Source organism: Protomyctophum bolini (genome assembly GCF_963924005.1).
Source record: "Protomyctophum bolini genome assembly, chromosome: 18".
Taxonomy (NCBI): domain Eukaryota; kingdom Metazoa; phylum Chordata; class Actinopteri; order Myctophiformes; family Myctophidae; genus Protomyctophum; species Protomyctophum bolini.
The window spans coordinates 24,003,913-24,019,830 of NC_137879.1; the positions used below are offsets into that span (position 1 = coordinate 24,003,913).

The 15,918-nt window shown below is 42.2% G+C and overlaps 1 protein-coding gene across 1 annotated transcript in view; it reads left to right on the top strand.

The window, feature by feature from the left end:
- crhr1 (corticotropin releasing hormone receptor 1) overlaps positions 1-15,918 on the top strand; it is an 86,157-nt gene that overhangs the window by 32,379 nt on the left and 37,860 nt on the right. Inside the window, exon 5 of the mRNA XM_080789113.1 lies at positions 11,151-11,236. Within this exon, the coding sequence (XP_080645239.1) occupies positions 11,151-11,236 (86 nt within the window). The remainder of the gene's footprint in view (positions 1-11,150; positions 11,237-15,918) is intronic.

Genomic DNA, 15,918 nt, shown 5'->3' on the forward strand with positions numbered 1-15,918 from the left:
TGGGTGATTCACTTACCAACCTGGAAGAAATGACGGCTTTGATGGTCTTGTGGCAATTTAATTTACACATACCGGTAATCCCCCATAAAGACAATTTTATGGTTTCTTATTAGATCTTTACAAATGTATTCAAAATAAATTGAAATTCCCCCTCTACTCCCCTTGACAGAAAAGTTGAGGGAATATCCATTTAAGGTAGAACTGATTGAAAATAACTTTGAACTTGACATTTAAATTGATAAAATAATCAGAAGTATTCTGTGGCAGGCAACCACACCACATTCAGAAAACCTGCAGTAAGACCCTGGCCACAACACATCTCTGTAAACAATGAATGAAACAATGAACCCACTCTACATGGCACTAAAGTTAACAATCCAACCCTGGATCAAATCTTAATGCTTCCTGTATCTCCCACAACTCAAATGAGCAATTAATCCACAACTCTAATAAACTAACTAATCAGTGTGCACAATCAACATCACGCACTCAATATTGGGCCAGATTCAATAAGCTGTTTACGCCCATATTTGGGGTTTAAAGGAATTTTCCAAACTTCCCACGTTACTAGTCGTCTAGTAGTCTGCATTCTAATGACATACAGCCAGCTTTGGTCCAATGTAGTCTGCATTGAAGCAGACTTGAGCGGCCCTGCGCAAAAAAATATTACTGGATCAGACTACTAATGTGGGAAATTTGCAAAATTCCTTTAGACCCAAAATATGTGTGTGAACAGCTTAGTGGATCGGGCCTCCCAGAACCCACTATAGACAGTTTTTATAAGAGTAAACAAGAGTTTGGTTAAAAGATGGATGGAGCCCGGCAGCAAAAAATACCTCTAAATGTGTTAGTCTGACAATGTTGTTGACCTATTTCTAAAATATTAGCACAACTAACTAACAACTTTGACTCCTCTATCACATGGAACTATTTTTTGGGCGGGTGGGCAATCAATTATTACAGTTGCAACCACTATATTAAGTATTTCATATAGCTTAAGTTAGAAAATTCTGAACTATCCCTTTATTTGACACACACACACACACACACACACACACACACACACACACACACACACACACACACACACACACACACACACACACACACACACACACTAAAATAAAGGAGTGCATCTCCTCTGTTACTGTGTCCTCTGTTACTGTGGTCCGTGACGCCACGTTTATGAGTCATGACAGATAGATAGCCAGTGGTGGCTGTCAATTATATGAACGTTTATGGAGTGATGAGTAAACTGGTGTGTGGTGGGCTGGGTGGGTTACCTATATCTACCCGATGCAGTCTGCCGATTGGCACAGTTGACCCTTGCGCGTCGCGTCTGATTTATCTTTAAACGAGGAGGCCTACTGTACTGTTACTGTAGGCTAGTACAGCAAGGGAGACTTCACTCTCCACCTCCAGCAGTCTCCAATGACTCTCTGTCATGAAAATATTCCAGCACAGGCAGCACGCCATTCCAAATGAAATCGCGAGACATGGCCAAAGCATTTCCGGGGGTCCCCAGCCAAAAACGTTGAGAACCCCTGGTCTATACTTTAGACTATAAATATAATAAAGACGTCACCGAGAGAAAACCCTGAGGCGAAATGGACATAGTGGCCGAATTTGGTATTGCAGCTCGAGCCAGAACTGGGCCGTTGACTATCATTGCGCATGTTCATGTTATTGGGGCAATGACACGTGAACGCTATGTTTCATACGTGAACGCTATGTTTCATACGTGAACGCGTGCAAATGGCACAATGATAGTCAGCGGCCAGCGTGTTCACGATCCATCCCAGAATGCACTCTGTTCCTACCCAAGGAGGAGTGAAATCGCCTCATGCGCTTTTGAGCAACTTAATGCAAGTGGATGGAAGGAGAAATCCGGTGAAGTCTCTATTAATATGGGTCTATACGACAGAAAACGGGCGTACGCCAGCTCAAGACCAGACTTGAGTTTTGGCATGGCGTACATGAAAGTTCAAAGTCACGCTGGAATGATAAATGCCAAAATTGCGGTGATTTCGGCCTGTTTGTGTGGGCTGTGTTCATAGTAGGGGTGTGAGGGTTGCTATGTGGGTGTGTGTGCCTCCGTGTGTCTGTATGTAGTAGTAGTAGGCTAACAGGCAACAGGCCTAGAACGCCAATCATTTGTAAATCTTTGTAAACCATTTGTAAGCCGAGGGGATTCGTTTTCTTCAGAGCCTACGGCTCTTGGCCTTATTGCTTGTGTCCACTGATGCACTAGAGCTGTCTACTCTTCACTGCTTTGTGGTTGAAGCCATTACAGTTCCCATACTATGCAACGAGTCAATACTATATGCAACGAGTCAGAATACTCACTGTGATGAGTAAGTACTGTAGCCTTGGGAATCAATGGTCAGCCTATCTCCTGTTTCTGAGGCGGCGTTATGTAAAAGTACTATACAGTACACCCCCTGAACTTGATGCTACTACAGTATGTGGCAGGAACTTTCCCCCAATCCAACCCTTGTCTTTGTTATGACTGATGGGATTGAACCCTGACCTCCCAATCTCAGGGCGGAAACTGGAACCACAAGGCCACTGAGATGGTCTATGTAGAATTATAATAATGTGGACCTCACCTCATTATTTATTTATGTGGATGTGAATCCTTGCTCGCCCCAACCTTGACAGAGATGTGGATGAGTACCCTTTTTAGAACTTTGCAAATGTGCCCAGGGAGGATCTGTACTTTTATGTGCCAGACTCTAACCCCTCTGGTGCATCTGCGGAGCTAAGGTGACTCTTCTCCTTATCGTGAAATGTTGTTTCTGTCGCCTCAAGTTTGCTTCCTGACTCCTGACATGAGTTGAACTGCTGTTCAGCTCATAAGGGTGGTCTGGGAAAGACTTTGTGTATGACTGACACACACACACACACACACACACACACACACACACACACACACACACGCACACACACACACACACACACACACACACACACACACACACACACACAGATTCTTCATTAAATCAGTTCCTCCTGGATATGGACAGTAGTGTAGCTGAAAATCCCTTGGCCCCCCTGCAATGATCCGGGTGGGGCCCTTTCACCACAGTGTATATCCTATAACATCATCGAAGGCGAAGACTTACCATCTTCTCTGCGATTTGGAAAATAGCCCATTCAGCATTGCTCTGCCCTGCCGTGAATCCAGATGTAAACATTGAAGCACATGGACAACACCGGACAGAGATGATGTTAAATGTAAAATGGGTGGCCAACCAAGATCTATTGCAGAGTTTGGCTATAGCTTTGGGCGAGTGAGGCTCCCCTCTGCTGGAGCCCCCCCCCCCCCCCCCCCCGCGCAATGCGTCGTTTGCGGAGCCTCAAATACGCCAGTGTATATGGAGCAGGACATACGTCAGTAAACAAGAAGAGATACTCTCATTTACAGCCTGCAGTCTCTTGAAAAATACATTGATAAAGAAATATTCTAAATATTATATTATTTTGAATACTTTTCATTTGCATGCATGGACAAGGACAGGCATCCTGGGAGTCACAAGACTTATTAGATCATGGTCACACATGAATCAGAATCAGGTTTATTGTCACATAAAAAACGTTTTGGTGCATAGTTCCCATGTCACTTCATCATACACATCAGAAGCATCAGCTTCCCTCTTCACTTCCATTCTATGGCAGCAAAGGAGCGTCCCATTGCTTCGCGTTGAGGCCATTGAAGAGTGTGACGAGTCCACGAGTTTAATATTTGTGAACTTTGACCAGGCGTCAAACACAACCAATAGGAAGGCAGCACTGTGGTTGACCTCTCTTGGCAGCCATTTCGCTTGATGTTTTTTTTCAGCTTCCAACTCCAACAGAGTGCAAAGCAAAGTTACTATATTTACCCAGGGTAACTGGACTAAGCTGAAGAACTTGTTTACAGCCAGGCCCTGCTCATAGAACATTTCATGGTAGAGGTTCAATGTCTTGTCCAAGGGCACTTCAGCGGTGGTAATTTTAACGTGCCGGTCCGGGGATACGAACTAGCGACCTTCCGATATCAAGACCGCTCCGCAAACCGTTCGCCCACCGCTGCAACAAACTACTGTAGCATTTAAGTTCAACACAAACCAGTCGGCCGATGAAACATTGCTTTTCCGCTTGCAACCACCACCATCAGGACTGGGTGTCTTACTACATTATATGCTTGCCCCGTTAAAATGAGATATATTGTGTATATCACAGATTTTTCTATTGGCATTAAAATGATAAATTTTAAATATGAATAGTGCAGGTAGAAGGCACAATCCACTGTTAATTAGGGTGGCCATAAGGGGGTTACCCAAAAACAGCTTGTGCGGAACTCTACTTTAACACGTTGAAGGCTTTAGATTAAAAGGTGACATATACAGAGGCTGCCGAGATTGTTTAATTACCTTTGGATCATACGCCAAAGTATTTGCGCCTTTGATCCATGAAAATCCCCCTGAAAATAGTTCCATGGCTTGAAGAATATTCCACCGTCGCGATGCGAGACAACAACAAGCAGTGAGGGCTTAAAGAAAAACGATCCGGGCACTCAAGGTTAAAATGAGGAGGAAAGCATTTATTAAATTAAAAAGGAAACTGTCAACATGTTTCACCAAACCAGTCTTCATCAGGGCAAGAATGATCCTATTAAGCAGCTAAAATGTTAATGAAAGGGCATTCAGAAGCGTATAAAAAGAAAGCGTATGACACTTTCACAGTATGAATAAAATAAAATAACATAATTATAATAAAAATAAATGGAACAAATGTAATTTGTATTTATTATGCTATTATTGCCTGCTATATGAATCGTATATTTTCTCTGTTATTTAATTATCCTATGAATTTGATGGTTTTGAATAGCAGTTTCCTCCCCCCTTTTGGGATTGAATGATTTGTGGGAGCAAGGCACCTGATTTGTAATCCTGATAAGTAATGGGTGACACCCTCCTGGCAAGGAGAGAATGTCACACAGACGGGGAAGCGTCACAGTTTGTTGACCGTGCAGGCTATCTTTTGTTTTATGGAATTAAAGTTTATGTTTATGTGAAGGAGTAACTCTAAGAATTTAGAAATAAATTAGTTTGACGCAACTTTCATATCTCCGTGATTGACTTTGTAAACAAGACGCGAGTACTAAATAGACTGCAACACCATCGGACCAACAGTGGTTTTATTCGTTTGTTTGAACGGCCACAATACTGTATATATTCTAAAGGGAACTTGAAATTGCTGCCAGTACATTTCAGTGAGCATATTTTCTGCTATTTTAGGATGAAACATTTAGCAAAAATACATTTAAAAGTTAAATATAGCCTATACAGTGCCTACTTCTTTACAGAGAATATAGCTAAAAAAAGAAAGTCCCATCACATTGAATAAATTACATTATCACTTAGGCCTCAGAAGTTTTCATTTACATGAACAGGTTTGCAGTTCATCATCAAACCATCATGATTTAATCTCATTTTGTACAGGTTTGCTGTTTATCATCAAACCATCATGATTTAATCTCATTTTGTACAGGTTTGCTGTTCATCATCAAACCATCATGATTTAATCTCATTTTGTGCCTCCATTTGCTGTTCCACTGAGAGGTCAAGAATGGAACCTCGTGGAGGATTGTAGGACTGTCCTTGAGGACTCCTGTAGGACCACAGGATGGTCCTATAAGAGAGCTAAAACACACCTGCTTGGCAGTAACCTATTTGTCATTGTATAGGTATCTCTCTGTTTGTTTCAGATATTTTCCTCACTGTTCTGTCCAGTAGAGCAAAAACACAATTTTCATATTTTGATACGGCTCCCTGCAGAGACTCCATTGGAATTCTTGCATTGTAATGCAAACGGGCCAGACTGCAAGAGGGCTTGCAGGATGGATCTCAATTTTAGACTTTTAGAGAAGAATGGCAGCTTTTACAAATTCCCTCTGATCATGCACTTACAGATGTGGGAAATCGTGGACCAGGTAGGTCCTAGTCCTCGATTGGGAGTGGTGATCAAACCTTTCAGGTCGAGACCCAAAGGAGAGATTAGACGTTTGCCTGGGACCCAATCTAGAGAAAATAGCAGATGCATTGCATCGCGCTGCGCTTTGAGCTTGTAGATCGGCTATTTTCACTACTTCTTAATTATATCGTTTTTATTCATGGAATTTCTTTGATTTGTTTGTTTTACATTTTTGTTTTATCTAAAATATATATGTTTTTTTATGTAGAAAACCTAGTATAGGTTGAAGATGAATGTCTGTTTCAAGGTATGGCATTGGAGAAACTATTGTTGTTAGGGTAAACATGTACAGCACAAAAAATGTACGCTTCACAGGCACATTTCACCGTTTTAGTGCTCCTTAAGCTGCCTTTGCTTCTAAATTTCTGCGCTTGCGGTGGTAGTTCAGTCTTCATGAACACATCGTGTGATTTTCCTGAAATTTTGTATGCACATTCCCACTAGGCAGAGTTAACTGCACCAATCTGTGTAAAACTATGTATGCACACTCCCTTGAGGGCATGGACAAACCTTTGCCCTGTATTTTTCACATCTGCTCTTTATAGCGCCACCAGGAGGCCGACTTAAGTAAAACATTTTTTTTTGATCTCTATAATGATCAAGATGGGCCTCTTTGATTTCTCATATTCCATCCTGATTGGCTAAGATTGGCTTCCAAAGTTTAGAGGAGTGGCCCGTTTTGTGCAAAATGCTGCAAAACATGAACGCAGCATCCGATTGGGGTGAGAAATGTGCTATATAAATAAACTTGACTTGACTTGACATACTTTTGTAAATTAGACACTCTGCCAGCTTGCAAATGGATATTGTTTCTCTTCGTCCCAAATACATATTTTATCATCCCCAGATGCCTAGTCTTGCATGTTTAGACACCTCTTGCGAGATCATTAAGTAATGTACATGCCTCTAACTTGCCTAAGTCACATGACGGTATTTAACAATTTAGGAGGGCAATGTTGGAAGGACTATCACATTCCTTATGCCAGTTGTTTATGTACATTTTGTATCCAGCAATGTACTGTTATTTGAGTGGAAACACAGCTTTTGTTCCAAGTTGGCAGTTTATGATAACTTTTGCATGCAATTCAAAGGAGCTTTATTTATTGGCATGAGAAAACATACGTTTACATTGACAAAGTGTCAAAATATAAGACAGTGAATAGAATACAGTTGGAGGGGGTACAGCATTGTAAGAGCTACTGTATGTCACATTGCGTCGTTATGTACATAGCTCAATAGAGGGAGATGGGTTCAAGGACGGAGTCTAATATCATGCACCAAAATTTCATCACCATTATTTAAATTTGTATTATTCAATATAAAATGTTTTTCTACGGTACAATGGTAGAATTTGTGTTAAAATTTGAGACCATTGCTACGATAGAGAACAGTCTTTTGAAAAATATATTTATGTCATTGAGTAATGAAAGTATTATTAAGCCCCGTCTCCAGTGGCAGATTAAAGTGGTCATGGGCCCCTAGGCTATACTCTCTGTGTGGAGCCCCCTTTACTCGTCATGCTTTACCAGAATAGAGTAATTTAGTGCCACGTGTAAAATCGTGCTAGGAATATTACATGGCTCACATGCACACATTCGGGGCACATTGGTATACTACAGGGTTGTCCAAAGTGCAAGTTACACTTTGTTCACAGCAAACACCTGACAAAAGACCATTGATATTAAATATTGATAATGATAGTTATCAATTTAAATGTGGTGCATATGTATGTAACTTTGTTATAGTCCAAAGGTACATTATGTCATTAACCTGAATTTACCTGAGTTGGCAGTGCCCAGGATCAAACCCATGAACTTGTTGTCCAAAGGCAGGAGCTCTACCGACTGAGCTACCAGGACACAAAGACAGCTTTCATTTTAAACATGAAAGCTACAGAGAAATGGATGAATGGCATTCACAGTGCATCTGCAAGCTGGAAACAGCGTTTAGCTTCAGGTAGTTAACATCTGCAGCCATAGAGAACACAACATCTTTACAGAGTCAGAGGCACAAATTGAATCGCTGTGCAATGCTCGAATAACAAAGCCATAAAAATGCAATAAACAGCAGCAGCAATATATCATCAATAATGCAACAGCAGCACAATCATAAATAAATATTCCTACCCTTAGAAGCTTTTCTTTGTTGTTTTTTCAACTTAATGAGACTGGTAAAATTGAAGTTGTGCACAATATCACTTTCAATAGACACCAGAGAAAGGTACGTGATTCAGTTACTTTTGTAACTTTTGTTTCTATTTTTAAGTAGTCCCAGTTTAGAAAAATAATACTCCCTGCTGGCATTGATTACATGCAAAGTCATAAATAGTACTATAGAGTGCTAGATTTGGAAACACTGTCCCAGGCTGTTGTTTTCTTACAGCAGTGGACTTGTTTTCTTTAATGAAGTCTTTGATTTGTAAATCTGCGTCCTCAAACCTTTCTCCCAGATTACCTACATGTTGTTGCACATGTTACACAGAAAGGCATTCTTTTTATCCATTTAACCATCTTTCAAAAAATTAAATTAAATAAATAAACAGACATTTTCAAAGTCTCTATCACAAGGCTAATCTGTTTAATGTGTTTATTGTCACACAGATACATAGCATCGTGAAAAACTTAGGTTGGGTGATGCTCCACAACACACATAAGTAACAGTAAATAAATAAATAACAATACTAAGTATAAAAGTTTAAAAAAGTTTAAAGAACTCAGATCAGTATGCAAGGCCGTAATACCATGGAATGTTCAATGTTCATTTAGGCTTGTTAAGCAGTCTTACAGCCTGGGGGAGAAAACTGTTCTTCAGTCTGCTTGTGTTGGCTTTGATACTCTGGTACCTCTTCCCCGAGGGCAGCAGCCTAAAAAAACGGTATGGGGGTGTGTGGGGTCCTTAACGTTGAAACAAGCAGTTATAAGACGATTTTCATACAAGCCTCGAGGGCGGTGTTTACTAGGATACCCCGTGACTCGCCCCTGTCTTTATACTTCCGTATATGGAACCAATGATAACGTCACATGTGGGGCCGCTAGAACCGGACGGGTCACCCGGAGGCAACCGTGGTGCAGATAAGTGTGTTTTCCCGGGCTTGTAGATCTGTGCTTTTCGGCTATAAACGGCCATTGCTCCGGAACGGTGTGTTGCCCAGAGGCGGCGGAGGGCTCTACGGTCATCATTGGTGTCGAATAGGAAAAGTGGAAAATGTTGGCGGGCCGGCAGGTCTGGGGCCATCTCCCCCGCTGCTAATCCCCCCCTGGCCCTGGAGGTGGGACTGGTACCGTCTGGTATCCAGGAAGGGAGGTCGTCTGGATGGGTCCGAGAGCGGCGCGTTCTCGTTTCTGCTGGAAATGACCAGTGAGTGACCATCTGTAACCTTCATACAGTACTTGGTTTCAATAAATGAACCCAGTACATTTTACTGGGTTACAGAATATTTTTTATTCTGTACTGTACTCGTGCTCCTCTCTCTGTGTGTGTGTGTGTGTGTGTGTGTGTGTGTGTGTGTGTGTGTGTGTGTGTGTGTGTGTGTGTGTGTGTGTGTGTGTGTGTGTGTAAGGCTGCACAAACAATGACATTTGGTGGTCAACAAACACTATTTCCGTACTCGGATAGACACGTACAGGGACATGCATACAGATGGACACACATAGCTGTCTGTAGGAGTGGCTAGCACCACTCAAAAATAAAAGAAACCATTCTCTTGGCACAGTCTCGCCATTTTGAAGCATACTTATTTAGATGCACATCGACGGTGGGTGCTGAGCCAATGAAACTAATATGAAAAAGTTGAAATATGGAGATATCTGTACAAGATCTCTACACGACGTGACTGGTGAATGTTTAACAAAGCTATTTTGTGTGAGTATGAGTAGGAGTAGGAGAATGAAGGAATAGCCAACACACAAGAAATGTCCTTTTGGCTTTTCACATGGTTTATCTACCTCTGATGGACAACGGACGTGTTTCGGCCTAGAAGAGAGATGAAGTCCACCCCAATCCGCCTGATGTGGGCAGTCAATGCACAGTGGTTTGTGGTGACAACCAGGCAACAAAGTCATGTGCCAAAATATGTCTCGTAAGAGTGTTTCCTCAGGAAACGACCCATTACTTTTATTTCTATAATGTGATTTGAACGGGTAACGCACCATAAGTCAGAGCGTGGTGGTCACAAGAAAAGTTATCTCTTGTTGTGAACACCCATCCCAAGTGCGCAAGGTGGAGCTGAAAGTGATGTTGCAGGGCAGGGCAGTTTTCTGAGGCCTATTTCAGAGGTCTTTCTTCTGTTGCCACAAGAAGCTTAAAGTGAAAGAAACTTTACAAGTATGTTTCATTTGATTTAAGTGGCGTCAAGGACGCCTGTCACGCCATGGCGGGGAGTGTTCTGCCCTGAGGGCAGATTTATTAGTAAAACAGTGACAGTTATTGACTAACCTCGTGTCACCAGGCTTTCCACCTGGGAGGAAAAGGTATTGACAGGTTATGTGTAGCACTACTTACATAACCTAAGCAGGTGCAGCTAAAACACTAATCAACACAGGTGTTGTTACTTTAGCAGAGACTGGGCAGAAGCTACATGTTGCTTTTAGAGTGTACACAAGTTTTTATTGTCTCCTAATGAGATTTTTCATTATTATTTCTTTGAATTCCTTCGATGCAATGCCTGTAAGTAAGATTCATGCTTGTGCATTATGTTCCAATGTATGAGCATATCAGTGATTGTATGTTTATATCATTCCAGTTTTCACTCCATTTTCACCTGTAGACCTATACAAATAAAAGGAGCAAGAGGCTAATCCTGAGGTTTGGCTACTGTCAAGTTTGATATCGGTCATCCTAACTGGGACAGAATATGGGTCGTCATTGACATTGACAAAAATAATCAGGGTACTTGTAGAGTGCGGTAAACTGGCAAAAATGTGTGAGATCTAATGACGTTCCTTGTGAGCTTCTGGAGCAGTCACATTTCCGCAGTCACATTTCCACAATTAATTGACCTCAAATGTCTCGTTTTCACCCAGTAATTGGGAGTTAGAGGTTAACCTCTGAAATTTAGAAAATAATCACACCATCACCATGCTTGTCCCCCCCTCTCCTCCCCCCCCCTCTCCTCCCATATCTCTACTCTGCAGATAATGTTTACAGAAGGTGCCTAGCGAATGGAACCTGGGCTCTGAAGGGGAACTACTCCATGTGTCGAGCCATATTACATGAAGAGGTAAAGGAACTGTTCTCTCAATATCTCTCCCTCTTCCTCTATCCTTGCCTTCTTCTCATCTGTTGCTGTTTAACCACTTGAACCCCTGCATGAGCATTCCTATTCTGGGACGAACATTTGCTTGGGAAATCTATAAGCCCACAATGCATGATGTTGCATTTGGAGCTTGCAGATCGGCTATTTTTGCAAAGAGATTTAATGGGTAGAGGGATGTATGACAAGACAATTGCTACTAGGCTTATAGTTCCTCTGACACACGGTCACAAGTTGATGGTTTGAATTTGAAATACATTTATTGTAGAGAAGAGAGTGGAAAAAAGATGGTACACGCCAGAGAGGCTCTCTCCTAAGGCCCGATTTAGACCATTCACACTACCGTTTGCAAGTGACCAGATCCGATCTTTACGTTCAGACTGATTTTAACAACTCAACCCAAAGCCACCAATGTCAACTCAGGTCTGTTTTACTTAGTTTTACTTAGTAAAGAGGTTCTATGTGGTTAAACTGTAACTCACCTGTCCTTGGTGATCTCCGCCTTCATTTATGCTATTCATCTAATTATAGTAAACTAATACTATTATACTAAAAAAGATAAAGATCAAGGGAAAAGAGACCTTTTTACAGTAATAATGTTTAAGTTTAAACATGTATACAAATAAACAGGCCAACGGCATAAACAGTATAGTTTGACTCTTCTACAAAAATGCCACGGGTGCCAAGCTGTCATTCTCTTGTATTATATGGTACTTGTATTATTTATTTATTTCCCACCACGTAGTAACCCCGCGCAACAGACTATCCAGCATGTATCTTCCACCTCGGAGACACCGGCTGTGTCGGTAGGCCAATCAGAGGCAGGCAGGGCGTTACCATGTCTATGCTCGGACGTAGAAAAGATATACGCATTTTTTCTCCTATGCACATTTACTGTGTGTAGGAAATAGTCACTGGTCCTCAAGGATTTTGCTGCAAAATTGCTTATTTTGAACAACACACTAGTGTATGTGTAGGCCGTGGCTAGTTGCTTTTAAGCTGCGAGGCATGGCATTTGCACACACACACACACACACACACACACACACACACACACACACACGCACACACATTTAGGGCAGCTGTAGCTTAGTCTTTAGCTGCGCCTCCTGGCCCCGGTCTGTGTCGAAGTGTCCCTGAGCAAGACACTTAACACCTAACTGCTCTTCACCGAGCATGATTATCAGGCACACGTGCGGCGTGCGCACACACACACACACACACACACACACACACACACACACACACACACACACACACACACACACACACACAGTGCGAAGTTAACTTGTTGAACTGCTGTGTCATCTAAGCTCAGGTAAACACTATTAGCTGTTACATTGAGAATTCAGTGCCATTTAGCTCTACCCACTAACGTAGATCTTAGGTTGCGGATGTACAGTACTTGGAACATTGAACAGGTTGAAGAGAGTCTGGAAAGGTGGAGGTAAATATGTGTTAAGTTAATACTGTTTCCTGTTCTCAGACCAGTGTAAATGTGTTGCACTGTGAGGCAATGGGGATACTTGATTGTGAAGGGGAGACCTGGAGGGGGTTGTTTTATTCCAGTAACATTGGTAGCAAAGGATGGTTGATGAGTCCCATCAGGCTTCGACGAAGGGAAGCCATATGAAAGTTGGAAGAATGAGATCACAATCTGGAGCAGAGTCACGGAACTTGCAAAAATAGAAACAAGCCCTTGCCGTGGTTTTGGCCCTATCGGGGAGTACAAGAGAAACGGCCAAGGAAATTCAAAACAGAAGACGCCAGGCTGGCACAAATCATTTGGATAGGTACGAATGCAGATCAAAGAGTGCGTTCTGATGATCAACATTTCATTGGGCCAAAGACTGTCTGCATAAAAGTGAGCAAGTCAAGCTAAATGAGGAAACTGAAAGTTATACAGATGCAGTAGAGTGCAACATTGCTCTGTACACTAAAGAGACCTGTAATGGAGTACAACATTTATGACCAAATTTAATGTCACCCATAGCAGCGGAAATCGGAGTGTTTTGGTTCAGAAAGATGCGGAGATCCCTGTAAATCCCCACAAATACACCACGCTGATGAAACATTTGAAAGTAGGAGATCGTTGGGTTTTTTCAGACACGGAGGAACATGCATTAGAGTGCATCGGCTCAGATTGAGGAAAGTCAGTGGTGACATTTAGAGGGGCAGGTGCTCAAGTGAAAAAAGGGTGCTGTAGCACCCCCTAGTGTCTATCTGTGCACGCCACTAAGGAGAGTTGCTGACAATACCACAGACTTATGTGATGATGCATTTGTAACTAATGATGTACCATATTTTTGTAATGATGTCTTTGAAACAAAGACGTATCATTTGACTTAGCAAAACATGTTGAGAAAAATGGTATGGAAGAAACAGTTTTGACAACAGGAGGAAAGATCTCCAGCCTTTTTATACTGGCTAGATAAGGACTGCATGTGCTGTGATGGGTTCCAGCCTGCCATGTGCATGACTTCACATGGGGCGGCACACAACATTTCTCCACCTCATGTAGTGATACCACAGCTCAGATCTGCATCCCCAATTGGACATGAGGAACATGAAGTCCACGTCATCAGTCATTGAAAAGAGACTAAAAGCAAAAGCGATTGACTTTAACACAAAATACATATAAAGAAAGTATTTTGCTCACAAGTTGTAAGTCACATGACATATTATTCCTTTATTATTTATGTTCTACAGTCACGAGCTATTTCACGTCACACAAAATGATAACCCCTGACACTTATTTTGCAAGATGACTCTTTGCCACCAAATCTCTAACTGTTCACAAAATGGAACTCGTTTTTTCATTTGGTACACACAGGCATATTTACCAGTCATTGAGTACACACAAATAAGCATTTGCTGTACCAAGCATTTTCAGCACAATGAAGTGCAAAATTGAAAATACAATCATAGAACACACCATATAATGACAATGACTCTGGAGAATGAGCCATTTCTCCTTTTGTAAAATGACTCAGTGTAGACCTACTTTTTTCATAGTCAAACATAAAACGGAACACACATATTCACAAAAGATTTAGGGCATCACGCCTGCCTCCAGTTTCTGTCTGGTCAGAGGGCCTCCTCCACATAACAGGGCCCTCTCCAGGCAGCGTTGGAGGAAACAGCTGGAGTGGATCACGAAGGCCTGACAGGCCTCAACACTGGATCAGTGGACCCGGCGCTGAGCGTTCCGTTCATATACGTTCCACCTCCAAGCTGAAAAGAACCCCTCAATGGGATTCAGGAAAGGAGAATGTGGTCCTGGAACCACTCACGCACTTGAGCAGCCTAGTGGAAGCTCATAATTGTCCCAGACAGAAAATTGCTCGCCAGACCTGAATGTTTGAAATTTGAATATTTGTCTTTTGTAGGTTGATGCTTTAAAATTTTACATGAGAAGTGTGTGCAACAACTGAATATTGTGTGTAATGTGTGGACAACAAGGTGCTGTGTAGTTGACATCAGAGTGTAAAGAAGGAAAGAGTCTAATGCCGATTAGCGATTAGGGAGTGTGAAGTAGTATCAAATTGACCCGAGTGATTAGGTACATGAAGTGAAGGTTGTGCAAATTGTGCCAAAGTTTCACTTTTTGTGTGTAATACTGTTTCCTGTTCTCTATGGCCAGTGTAAATGTGTTGCACTGTGAGGCAATGGGGATACTTGATTGTGAAGGGGAGACCGGAAGGGGGAACAGGATGTTGATACTGTTTGGTTAAGGTTCAGTTGAGAGTGCCAGAGAATAAACTTGTTATGTTGTTGTTATGAACCTATATTCCAGTAACAGTATGAACTGGAAAGAGGAGGAATGAAAGTCGGCAGGAGTAAGACAGAATTTGTGTGCATGACAAGAAGGAGGACAGTGGAACGGTGAAGATGCAAGGAGTAACAGTGGTGAAGGTAAAGGAGTAAGAGGAGTGATTTGTGACAGAACGGTATCAGCAAGAGCTGTGAGAGGGAAGATGTACAGTATAAGACTATAGTGAGACACTATCTCTCTCTCTCTCTCTCTCTCTCTCTCTCTCTCTCTCTCTCTCTCTCTCTCTCTCTCTCTCTCTCTCTCTCTCTCTCTCTCTTTCCCCCTGACACAGTCGAGGCAGTTGCCCGCCCACTCTAGAGCCTTGGTCTGCCTGACGTTTTGTCCAGTTAAGGGGGAGTTTTTCGTTGCCACAGTCGCAAAATTGCTTGCTCAAGGTGGGACAATGTCTGGTCTGTTGTGGCACTTTTTTATTGAAATTGAATTGAATTAAGGCCAGCCTGTACCTCTCTGAAACGGTGGCACAGGCACTGTTGAAATTAGTTGAGCTGGATGTGGCAGAATTGAGGACGATTCTCATTACGAATGTCCAAGAGGGACAAGATCAGAAATGACTATACATTAGAGCACCTAGGCCAGGGGTGTCGAACTCAACTTGGGGCGAGGGCCACATTGGTCAAAAGGTCACTTGATGGGGGCCACAACCAGTTGCGGATGCACGCTCGATGTCTCAGTCAGTCACTGCTATAATATCTATCTATCTATCTAACCAGGGCCTAGGTCCTAGGCCCTGGTTAGAAGGTTTGGGGATGAAACAAGATATGGTATAGGTTGAGATGGTTTGGACTGAGGGGTACATTAATCTATAATTTGTTAA